Source organism: Sipha flava, unplaced genomic scaffold, assembly GCF_003268045.1.
Source record: "Sipha flava isolate LNK unplaced genomic scaffold, YSA_version1 45_pilon_pilon, whole genome shotgun sequence".
NCBI lineage: Eukaryota > Metazoa > Arthropoda > Insecta > Hemiptera > Aphididae > Sipha > Sipha flava.
In genome coordinates, this window is record NW_020273227.1 from 751,043 (window position 1) to 764,642 (window position 13,600).

The window sequence follows — 13,600 nt, forward strand, 5'->3', positions numbered from 1 at the left end:
AATAAATTAGTGATAGTGAACAATGATAATAGTAAATTGTAAATCGCGAGTAAAACACACACACACACACACAAATAAATACTCGCAGAAACATAGAAATCGCATACGGACTAGATAGTTCCTTTCCACCACCACATTATCTCACTGCTGTCCGCTGGTTGTGGCGTTAAGGGATGGAAAAGGTTACTGAATGGCAACGAAATAATTTCTCCCCATGAAGGTATAGAAACAATGCAAGAAGATCACGCACCGCAACGGGTGAGCCACGAGCAGTTGTACAAAACAATCGTAAAAAGTGTACAAAAATAAAAAAATTTAAACCTCTCGTCCGGGTCGGTGCGCGGATTTTAAGAACGGATCGTCGTTTACATTACTGCCTGTACGACTGTTGCTGCTGTTGCTGCTGGAACAACCTGACGCCGTTGTGGTGCGTTGGTATGGTCGAGTGATTCCGAGACCGGACGGCCGCGATCGCGGCTGCCGTGGTGCCGCCGTTCGACGACGACCACTGCAACCGCGAGTGCTGCTGGTACCCGTTGCTGTCGTGCTGGTACTGCTTCTGGTTCTGATACTGGTGCGAATAATGCGCTTTGTTGTTGACGAGCTGCTGCTGATGGTGGTGCTGTTGCTGATGGTGCTGCGGAGGCGTCGGTGGCTGTTGCACGTTGTGTGGCATCGTCCTCCAGCCCGGCACCGAGCCGGGCCGGTTGCGCGCGCCTCGCGGTTCCGTGAACGAGCTCAGCGACACGTTCGTCGGTCGCGTGCATGGGTCCGGCGGCATCCGGGCTTTGGCCCCAGGACCACCTTTATGCCGGATCACCACCGTATCCACGGACAGGTCCGCATAGCTGGCCCGTCGTCTTTGCTCGTCCGTCGGCGACGGCGTGGACGTGGCCGACGGCAGTTGAAGCGGTGGCGGCGGCGGTGGCAATGGCATCGTGGCCGCCGTCTCCTGGCTACTATTCGAGTGCACACCGCTGGAGGACTCGCTGTGGCCACTGCATACGGCCTGCGGCGAATGGCCGGCCACGGACGCTTCGGATTCGGACTTGACCGCGTCCTCCTCAAAGTCATCTGTGGCCGTCACGGACGCAGAACCGCCGCCATTGAGCGCCGAGCTGCCCGTCATCATCGTCGTCAACCCAGTCGCCCTGTATACACCGTGATACGGGTCTTGTTGCTTACATACCTGTAACCGAACACGTACGGCAAAACCGTCAGCAATTACAAAAATCTGTTAGCGATCGGGGGGGGGGGGGGGGGGCGATTTCGTGGTGTATATTATATCCGTATAAACGGTTTTATGTTTGTAAACTTTGTGTTACCGATAGGTTTTGTAAAATTACTACTTTCAGATTTTCGGTTAGGGTGTGAACCGCTGGTCTCCCATGTCCACGTTCACTCGTGGATTTGAACTTTTTCTTCGCTACAAAATGTATTCTTTAATTTTTTTCTTTTTAGTTTCTTCGTATTGTCACCTTGTCGCCGCAGAAGCGCATTGCATTTAATTAAATGACAAACTTTCGGCTTACGCGATAGTAGCGGGCTAACAGTGGCATTCGCACAGTAGAAGTGTGGGTATACACGGAAGAGTTGGGGGATGCTTGTATCCGCCACTGAAAGTTTTGAAACGCTTTTACAAAAATTAACTTCGTTGTTTTATTTGCAAGTAGTCAGCGGAATGTTTATAAGGAATTTATCTGTTCGCCCAAGTGCGAGTTCAAATACAACTACGTGGCCAAACATAGTATGCAACACCAATGCAAAACTTTTAACAACTTTTCATAGAATCATCTGTATTTAAATGAACTACGGGCAGTATGCATTGATAAAATAATGAATTTAATTTCTAACGCTCCTTATAACACGTTAAACACGTTTAATTAAAAGTAAGCTTTGACGACGTGTAAAATGATGGCTTAATTATTTTTCTGGATTTGTAAATGAAAAAGCAATTTTATAACGATATTATTATAGGAACCAGGGAGAGAAATAAAAACTATATAATGAATGTTTATGAAAATAATTTTATTACACCCGAAGGAGCCCATTTTTTCAAGCAAAACTACCCTTTTATTTTGAAAAATATTTAGTTTTTTCAATCTGTTTAACGTGAAATTTACCACGGGCCTTACAACCCTTTATAAAGTAACATTTTAACGCAGTACAGATTTAACTAAACAAATTTGGATTCCCCTAATTTTGTGGAATTCAAAGGAAATTAACATGGTTATAATGTTATTTCAATCAATATTTGTTAAACAACTATAAATTAATATTAGATAGTGTTGATTTCATTACGGTTGCCGCCGAAGTAATAGAGGGCAAACATATCCTGAATACGCTATAATAACTGAAAACGTGATAAAACTACAGAATGTATAGCAACTATACACATATAAATAATTTTAATATAACATTGCCGGTAAAAATGTACTTGTTATGAATGATTGAGAAAGAAAAATGTCTGATAATGTTTTAAATATTAAAATGAATAAAATGTTGGATCCAAATTTTTACTAGATAAAATGATTATCTTTAAAAATGTATGATTTCAATAAATTTATATTTAATTAAATATAGTTTAACTCAGAGATAGTACAATAGTTAGCATAAAGTTTACGAGGGAACTTAAATTTCGTGTTTTCTCAGACCAAATCAAAAATGTTGGAAAAAAATTGCTTTTAGCAAATTGGCTTTTTAACTGATAGCCAACGAATCATTTTTTAGCAGAGATACGATAAAAACATGAACAATTAAAATCGTATCACTTTTTGTGATCTCTCATGAGATAGTCTACGTGTAATATTTACTTGATTTTTGCTCTTATGGAATTCTGCAGCTGAACTAATGTCTTCCACGGGTGGTGGTGGAGGTGGTGGTGTGGCTGGTGAGTAAAACAGTTCTCTTGTATTGGCACTCGCATACGTTATCACGCCTTCTCGGACCGTTTCCAATAGCTGCACAACAAAAACCATCAAATACATTATTTATGTCTCCTTTGATATACGTGTGTAGGGGGTTTAAAAAAGTATTAAAAAAAAAAAAACATCACTAAATATGCCACTAATTAATATCGGTCGACTAAGATACCATAATTTATTTTTATAGCGGAATGTATTGAACTTTTGAACAACACACAGATGATTTTTTTTGCGATTAGCCTTATCAATCCTTTTTTGCAAATTTTAAATATTATACATCATTTTTTTAAGAAGGAATCTTCTTATAATTCATTTCGAATTATCTAATCAAAATGTAACGTTATAAAAAAAAAATCGCATGTAAGATTTGTTCAACAACACATTTTTTTAATTCCTTCGTTTCTTTTTAAATACCATAGCGAATTTGATGTTATGCTATTATTTATTTTTAGCCTATAATTAATTTAATAATTCATGACAATTTTTTGATATTTAAAACATAATAAAATGGTAAGTATGACACTTATTTTTATATCACATAATTCTTATCTACTAATCTGAGACTAAATTCTTGTTCACGTTTTAAAGCTCACTTCTATTCAAGACGTAAACTGATCCCATCCGCATTTTTAAAATACTACAATACCATTCACATTACGAGAAAATTAAATTAATTGCACTTGCCTTCGTGTCCTCAGACGTGTTGTCATCGCTGTGGTCGTTTGCCGCTCTGGTGACCATTGGCAATTCACGCAGTTTCGCATAATCTCCATCGTCCTCGGGGCTTACTCCCCTCCGGTCAACTTTTTGCATAGGAATGCCTCTGTGGGAAAAAAATCATTACTTTATAATCATACCTACATGATTGCGTATTGTGTTTCGAATTCGATTTGTCCGTTCCATTATTCGTGGTAATACAACTCGTATGTACACTGTACATTAAATTATATTTTGTACCAACAATCGATTCACCAGTGGGTGGGAGTAATTTGGGATGACTATAACTTATGAGATAAACACTTCTTTTTCGTTTCGTTTTTTTTTTTTTTTTTTTTTTTTATTTACTGAGCAACACTATCAAACTACAAAAATTATAATTACAACTCTTCGTTAAGTTTTTTCATGATACATTGTTTTCTCGAATGTCATATTCATTGTTGAATCACATTGAAATTAATATCAGACGTAGGCGCAGTCAGAATGACTCAGATTTCATTGGACTAGACAATAAGTGTAACTATTTCTCAGTTGATAAATTCTAATGAATATGTCTTACAAGTCGGCTACCACTGGACAATATTTATTATTAGACATTATGTTAGAATAATATTTTATGTATAATAACGACAATATACTTTTGAAAAAACTGTTGTATATATGATGCATCATATATGTTACGGTAAATAGTATTGAAAGACTAAATGTCTTAACGTTTTACAAATCATTGACCTATTCTAAGTTATACTTGAAAAAACTATAGGTCACGTGCCACAAATATTTATTGTGATTAACATAAAAGTTACTTACTTTGTGGACTTTTTAGTTCGTCTGCAACTAAAACAACCAGACGGTTCGTCTGATTCATCCATTTCGCTCAAACAACTGCGCCCAGAACTAGACTTTGGTCGCGGCCAGTATATTTGTTCGTCACTCATCGTTTTAGGTGTTCGTTTTGACTTGTGCTTATCTGAAATAAGAATGATAATCATATTATACCAACGATCCAAAGAACATGTTGTTGATGAATTATGCGTTGAACGACTCTCACTGTAATTCACTCGAGTATAATCGGTCACTACTCTTTCCACTACAGAGGTCACGATTCTTTTAGCGGTTTTTTCAGTCAACGAGTACGTTGCGCCTTGAGCCACCACCAGCATGGGAACTCGTTGGTCTTCATTGCCGTCATCGGACATACCCAACGAGTCGTATTCTAGGAACAGGTGAAGGTTGAACTTCCAGCAAGGCTTTAAAGTCAACACGGACCACATGGCTATCCACACGAACACGTGCGCGGTGGAGTTCAACAAGCACACCAAGACCACACCGTTTAAGGACGATCGGAAAACAACGATCGCATTGTACAACAAGGGGCTTTCGGATGCTATGACGGCGAGTAACGTCAAAACGCTGGCGCAGTACGGCATCAGACTAGAGTAGGCATCGGTGATCGTCTTATGACCACCGGTCTGACGTTTCACAAAGGTGTTGAAACGCGAATACCCGTAATAGTAGATGATCGAGTTGGACACGAATATCAAGACCGTGGTAATGGTAAATAAGACCGCGGTATCTAAATAGTCCAACACTAGATGATAAGTGTTAGTCCCGGCCGGCAACTCCTTCACCATTTTGCTGACGCCCAATACTTGCATCTATACACACACACACACACACACACACACACACACACATGCACGCACGCATACACATTTCAACGGTAAAACGTGAATTTGCTGTAGAGAAGAGTGTAATATAAAATGTTACCTTGTACAGAACACATGTGAAAAGATATAGGGATAAGCACTGTATGGCGTTGGCAAATAGCTGGACAGAAAAGAGTGTGGCGAAACACTTATTGGTTTCCCAGAATACGGATGCGTAACGACCGCAATAAATGAACAGAGCCATGGCGTAGTTTAAAAATTCAATGGACATTGTACCATCTGTATCCGCACCATCTGTAAATTATTTTAAACATATAATAATCAATAATGGAAATTTGATTTATCATTTTTTTGACAATATTGAATGTGATCGTGGTTCCATAAGTTCCGAGTGTGTGTAATTGTTTAGTATAATTAACACCGATATTGATTGATACAAAAAAAATATTATGATACAACGGTTTTTATTCAACTCAAGATTTATCAATAAGTGTTAACAATACATATTTATTTAAATTTTATTAAATAATCTTGTTGCAGTAAAAAAGTTTATGACAAAAAAAAAACTTGATAGCATTAATATTTAGACAAACAGTGGAAGTTTGGAAACTAAAACCGTATACAGTATAATTCACACATATCAGCATAAAGGCAGAGTAAAAAAAACAAATTTAATTTAATTAAAGAATAATTCTATGTACTTAACTAACACGTAGGTTGGTCTGCCAATCTTAATATTTAATTGTTCGATGTTAATATATCTGATCCCGACGGCAAATGTATTCTTTTACATTTTCTAGACAGTTTATATTTAATTTTTAATACGTTTTACAAAAGGTTTTATATATTAATTGATTTAGATCTTATTTAGTATTTATTTTACTATTATTATGACTGTAATCTTACAGTTATAGTATAAATATATTTAAAAAGTTGAAAATACAATTGTATATATTCTAAATAATATGCCACAACGAAATTATTATTTTTTGCGGTAAATATTTCATTTACATTAAAAACTAAAGCTAAATTATCACAAAATTATAACATTTTATAACAACATCACAATTAATTATTATTAAATGATTGAAAAAGTTATTAGTTTGTAATAAATTTGAAAATTTTTCGTTTTGTTTAAAGAATTACAACATTTTCTTTGTATTGAAAAAATAATGAAATAAGATAAATTACTTACAGGATCTATTGGTTGATGGCGATGATGACTGAGGAACAAGAACCGACTGTGTTTTAGGTTCGATGTGCAATTTCAGGGTTGAGTTGGATGAACCTGACTGATGTCCACTAATAACCAGAAAATCCAAGTCGGTTTTCCAAATATTATCTAAAACGCGTGCGAAAATCGTTAGTTAGATTACTCATTGTTTAATGCTTAACGGAGTTTTTCAAAAGACAATCATGCATAAAGAAATTTGTAAAAACGTAAACGTCATTATTAATAAGAAATTGATAATGCTATATGAGAAATATCAAAGGTTTAAAAGCAAACATGCTAAAATTTGTTTTAAAGTTAAAAATATTTTTTGAGGATGGCAGTAATAGGATAACATTGTAATAATAGTTTAAATGTTAATTGCTTTAAATTAACTCGTAGAGCAGCTAATTATTCGATCTGAATCAAACGTTAAAACCTTAATTTTTATGACATTCTGTGAACTTGTATTTATGATACTATAAGAAATTATAAATTATCTAAAAATAAATTTGTATATTTAGTTTATAACGTATTGTTTCTTTATTAAAAGTGTATATACATGCTCGCTTATAAATTTGATAATTTAAAATTAATTTTACTAATTTTTAATTGGTTTTTTTCTATAATGTAACTTTAATAAATACTATGTAATTATCAATCACGTAGTACGAAACATATTTTAATACAAAAATAGTATATAAAAAATATATTGGTCTACGAGCAGTGAAGTTACATGCCTAAGTTGCAATAAAATTAACAAATAATTATTATTAGCATCATGTTATCATATTACATAAATATAAATATAATAAATTACTTAGTACTGATCTACAATATCCAAAATTATTTGTATGAACATATTTCTTACTCTGTAAAATGAATTGATCACAAATAACCAACAAATACGACTAATTATAGATGTAATAACTAATTCATGTCATCAGTTTGTAGTGATCAAAAATATTAAACCAAAAGTATATTTAATATATGGCTCTACAGTAAACGTTAATATTCATTATCCGAAATCGACAATTATTATTAACGTTACTATTATGGGTTAATACTCTTTTAGCTTATTTACACAATAGAGTTATGAGTGTATACTATTTATATACACTGTATATAGTCTATAGGTGACCTTACACTATATAGGAGTATGAATATTCTATGAGAGATCATTATCTGGTTGGGTGTATGTAGAGTCTATGTATGTATTTATTTTTGAATTTTTACTTAATATTTACCAACATTTAAAAAAAAAAAAAAAGAAAGAGTATCTACGCTATGCAAGAAGGTGTGTTCGTTTTCGACCAAGACCATACCCTTCCCTTTTCGGCTGATTCACTTTTCGACCAAAATCGTACCCTTCCCCTTTCGGCCGATTCATTTTTTGATGAAATTTAAAATAGGCGAATTCCCTTTTCGACTAAAACAAAAATTCATTTAATAAATTTAAAATAATAAAATAACGATATACAATGTTTCATTATGATGGAAACTACTATATTATATTAATGACGACGGGGTTTTAATCACGTAGCGAGGTTTTAGGTTCACATACAGAGCATAATCCCATTTGCAACAGTATCAAGGTTTATACAAAAACTAGGTTAGGCTTGAACTATAATTCCCCCTAGGGCGAAGCCCCATTCCTCCGAAAAGTGCCACGCAGTGGCACTTGAGTTTGTGAGTGGAGCCGGTAGGCGTAACAAGCGAAGTCCTAACATTTTTAAAATTAAAGTTCCGATTTTTTTAAAAAAAAAATGCAAACAATTTTCACTACGACAAGAGATAAACACTAGATACAAAATATCATTATCTTTTATATTAATATCTTAATAATTATTGACAAAAATTGTACATCATTATTTCATTATTTTAAATTTATTATATACATTTTTGTTTTGGTCGAAAAGGGAATCGGCCAAAAAGCGAAGGGTACGTTTTTGGTCGAAAATGGCCATACCCTTAAAAAGATACATTGACTCGTGAATTTAACACACAACAAAGAAGAGTAAAATTAACCATTTCCTTAAGAATAATTTGGGTTTTTTTTTTAGTAAATTCATAAAATATAAATAAAAAAATATAGTAAAAATGAATGAAATAACTGCATGCCAGAAATTTACGCCATCAACGACAATAACGAGTGTAACATCTAGAGTAACGTATTAGACAGTATGTTAGCATGAATAAAGATACTAATAGAAGACATTTAGGGAACCAAAATCTCCCTCCCCTGTATCACTGATAAGTTCCTCTACTAAATACAATCATATCTTAAATAACATCAACGTTGATGATATATTGTTGGTGTATATGTGCTAACGGAGCGGTTTATTATTTTAAAAAAAAGAACATACAATCAAATAATATTATGAATCCATCGATAAATGATATTCATATCAAAAATTAACTTATTGCCTTCAAACACATTACCAAGTATCCAAATACTTGTACGCTTTGAAAAATTCGAAACATGTTGCAAAAACGTGCGTTTGAAATGTTTATACATACTAGCATATAAACATTAGGATTATTAACATGGTTTTAAAAACGACTTGTACGAATGCGTATTAAAATAATAAAATGATAATTATAACCGAAGCGATGCTACTAAGCTTATCTCTGTTGAACAGGGGAAGGAAAGAATAGGTAATCTAGGAATAGGTAGGACATTATTAGTACACAGGAGAATTGTAGAGTACCCCGTGTCATAATGCTTACCTGTGGACATGAGACCGACTTGCACAAGTCTAGCTTCGATCATGAGCTTGACGACAAGCAGGGCTAGTGCGGTGAACGAGTGCAGCGTGGACGAAGACGGCGGACCGTGCGTCCAGCACGATGACAGCCGACGACGGCGGACATCCAACAGGTTGCCCAGCTTGTCCGAGTCGTTGGCCATGTTTCCTGTGCGGAAGGCCGCGGTAAATGCTACCAACGGCACAAGGATCGCGGCCATTCCGATGGTGGCCACGAAACAGTGCACTTCGTATCGGGGCGGCAGTACGCTCTTCGGCGGCCATACTACTTCTAAGTATTCTGAAAAAGATAATAGCCCGACGATGGTGAATAAGGTAGTGAAGTCATTGTATTAAATCGATTTTTGTAGATTCTTGAATTCCTAGGCTATTTATACCTACAAATGCATTACCTAAGTGTGTTTCGTTTGATTGTTAACGTAAATAAGATTTTTTTTTTTATTGCAATAAATTACAAATTTGGCGATTTATTTATTTTTTAGTGAAATTTCAACGATTTTTTATAATTTCTGTAATATTTTGAAAATACTTTTCTTGATTTCATTACTTATAATGCAGAATATGAATGCATTTAATTTTGTTGTATTTAAATGTTTTCCAAGCAATTTTTAAGACTATAATGGATATCTGTATATTATACATCTGAGAATTAAGTTTTTTTTCATAAATAATATAATTTTATGTGGACTGAGCACTGGTGAAGGATTAGAGTGGTCTATAATAATAAGTATTACATCGTAAACTTAACAAGAATGTCTTCATATGCTTTACAACATATTAGTTTCGAAAACTTTCATATAAACTTTTCCAAGTAAAGTGATTATTCGGTTTATTTACAGGTATGCTTTTCATTAAATTTTAGATTTCAAACAATGATATATAAATGTACCGGAATTTTCAAAATGTCTGTTTCAAGGGCTTTCTTTTATTCAAAACAATATTCACTAATAATCATAATTTTCAATCATTAATATTCAATATGCGTATATGAATTTTTGTATTTTTTATGGGTTCTTAAGTAAATTTTTCAAAACATAATTTTATGAAAGTGTTATCAATTTGTGTCGTGATTTTGTTATAGAAATTTTATAGAATAGGTACAGACAATAATTATGAGGATAACTATAAATGTTGAATAATTTAAAAAAAAACACATGGGTTTTCTTGGTAAATTAATGTTAATAAACTGTATTTGTATACTGTGTAAGTCTAATATATCTATAAGTATAAAACAATCTTGCAGAAAACATATTATTACTCAGTACTAGAGTATTATTTTTGCTATATATCAGACAATATAATCATTTGTTTCAAAGGCGCTCTCCTCGCTCGCTACAGTATCCGATTATATTAAATTGTCAAATCAAAAACTTATTACATCGTCCTAAATGCAATATATATATATATATTAATATACAGTATATACTATCATTCTTGCGTATATCACGATTGTTCTTACTCATAAAACATACTGCATCGTATTTAAGAATAGTTATCTGTAATCTGATATTATATTTTTCATGTACTGTTCAAACAACAGGACATAATATGGAAAAAGATAATTGTTTTTTTTTATTTTTCGTCTTAGTAGGAGGTATGAAATAAAAATGACCTCGTCATTGTTCATTATTGATTTTATGAATACTGTGCTTAAATTGATTTATTAATAAAATATTCTGTTATTAAACAATGTAATATAATATAGTTCATGCACTGTAAATTATAAAATAAAACAACATACATATATTTATATGGAATAAATAGACGCAATCCATACAGTTTTTTTTAAACTATGTACAAAAATAATCACCTTAAAATATTTATAAAGATATGATGAATTTCCGAACAAATATGTTTGGAACGAGAATGAACATATCATTTTTGATTTTTCTCGCAAAAAAAAAAAAAAAGAAAAAAGAAAAAGAAAACAATTACTTAGCATCTATATTTTATAAGCCATTTTAACACTAGTCGTAATTACGCTACAAGCTTATTTGTACTTGAACAGTATAAACAAATATTATATCAAAGTTTCATTAAAATTTAACTTATACTGCATAAATTAAATAAAAACATATTAATACCAACAAAACCATATAGGTATGCTAAAAATAATATTAATAATTTATTCGGAGTCAGCTAAAATACATTTATTTATGTCTTTAAAATTACCTATATAATTAGGTACCTAAAATATATTGGAATATATTTTTCGTATTAATGTTTGTGTTTTTAATTTGATTCCAAAATAAAAGATTTTATAAAAATGTTGGGTACTACTACAATCAATGTTTGAGCATTTAAACTTTTAAAGTTAAATGGTTTTAAAAGCCAATTGAATTATAATTGAATCAAGGGATTCAACGATAAGATATAATTAAATGAGAAATCTGGTTTTAATTTTATTTGAAAGTTAATTAACTGTAGAGATTCAATTATTATTATTAATTCGCCCATAACAAAATTAAACAAACGTATATGGTGAATGGTATTTCATCATTACTAATTAAATCTTATATTGATGGTAGAATTCAATGTAATCTATCTATGTTTATTAAAAAATAAAATAAGTTTCTGAAAAATATCAGACGAAGTGTATTAAGTACAATGAAAATATGTCACCACAGTACCACGGTAGTTTGGAAATTAACCTTGTATAAAAACAAACCCTTCTGGTTAAACTCTAATTAACCAAAAGAAATGACAATTCGGAGGTAATCAATTTAATCAGTTAAGCATTTGAAAAAAGAGGTTCTCAAAAAGAAGATAATTTATATTATTTGTAATGAACTTTCTTTGATGTAATACTTCAGTATTCTATTATGATTGAAATACAATACTCGTCCGTTGATCAGCTCTGCTTACTATTTATTTACGTTTTATTTAATATTTATCGTATATAAAATTTTTATTAACAACAATAATTGCTGTTGATTTATATGCAACATAAATTTGATTTTATCGAAAGAATTTATTCCTTGTATTTTGTAAGTTCATAATTTTTCTCATATGGTTTTAATAAATTCAATGTTGATTTGCCATCTTGAATAAACTTGATATTGTTATTATTATTATTATTATTATTTTGTTCATATATTTCAATTAATATTAATTTAAAAATTGTTAAATTTCTCTTGATTTTAGGAATCAAAAACTAAATGTTACGATTTTATTGACTTTGTACAATACACATTTTTACCTAACGATAAATTTTTAATTCGAAACTGATCATACTTTACAAATATAATAATACTCCAAGCTAAGCATTTATCTACTTGTTTATATATAAAATATTTTTTTAATTTATTTCTATGTATATTATATGTTTTCGTTCTTACCTTTAAAATCATAATAAACTTATAGAACACAAATTGTGTGTATGGAAACTGTTCTTATTTTAAATTAATTATGGTTTTGACCACTATGATTCACATCATATATAATATAATATTTATATTCATTATCACATATATATTGTGCATAGTTCATACCTCCTCAAGAAAAAAATTAATAAATAAATAAATAAATACAATAAAACCAGCAAAGTCACTACATTTTAAAATTGTAATCAAATAATGTTTTCAGTTGTATAAGTTCTTGTGAAATAACTTATCCGTCAATAATTCTTAATAAATGTTGAATAATTTGAAATAATTTTGGTACATATTTTAAGTTTTATATATAATATGTAATATATATAATATAAATATATCAAACAAACTCAAATAAAAAATAATGAAATTATAAATATATACATTTTCAAAAACATTTTAAAGATTTCAATGAATATATAATCATTCAATATACCGTTTCAATAAACTAATTAATTACGTAGCGTTTTTTAAAAATATGAACTCAACTAATGTATGGAAATACAATAACAATATTATTGTGATTTTTATTACACATATTTATTGGTAAAGTATAGATAGACATTTTAGTTTGAATATCTAATAAAATATAAGTACAATAATTGCTTGTACAGATCAACCATAATAATGTTTCATAACTTGAACAGATTATATATTGCATTAAAAATAATAATAATATCCTATTTCAAGTTAACAAGTGTAAATAATATTTTTTTTTGTTTGTAAATAATAATAGATACTGCTCCGCAAAGTATGCGGTGTGTATGTATACATGCCATTATTTGAAATAGTAAAGTATTAAGTTTCATGTTCAGCAATCGGTTTTGTAAATAACTTTCTGAAATTAATCCGACAAGGCTCGTACAATTTAAATGGATTTATAATATACAACAATCTATTGGACTTGAGTCATATACAACGCTTACCTATTGTGCGAAAG

The 13,600-nt window shown here is 31.5% G+C and overlaps 1 protein-coding gene across 1 annotated transcript in view; it reads right to left on the reverse strand.

Annotated features, from left to right (window-relative positions):
* The window catches only part of LOC112689594 (protein tincar), a 48,426-nt gene continuing 34,826 nt past the window's right edge, over positions 1 to 13,600 (reverse strand). The window contains exons 3-10 of the mRNA XM_025563375.1: positions 9,252 to 9,569; positions 6,507 to 6,653; positions 5,412 to 5,605; positions 4,693 to 5,299; positions 4,452 to 4,611; positions 3,609 to 3,747; positions 2,814 to 2,960; positions 1 to 1,189 (exon numbers count right to left, since the gene is read on the reverse strand). Of these exons, the coding sequence (XP_025419160.1) occupies positions 371 to 1,189; positions 2,814 to 2,960; positions 3,609 to 3,747; positions 4,452 to 4,611; positions 4,693 to 5,299; positions 5,412 to 5,605; positions 6,507 to 6,653; positions 9,252 to 9,569 (2,531 nt within the window). The 3' untranslated portion in view covers positions 1 to 370. The remainder of the gene's footprint in view (positions 1,190 to 2,813; positions 2,961 to 3,608; positions 3,748 to 4,451; positions 4,612 to 4,692; positions 5,300 to 5,411; positions 5,606 to 6,506; positions 6,654 to 9,251; positions 9,570 to 13,600) is intronic.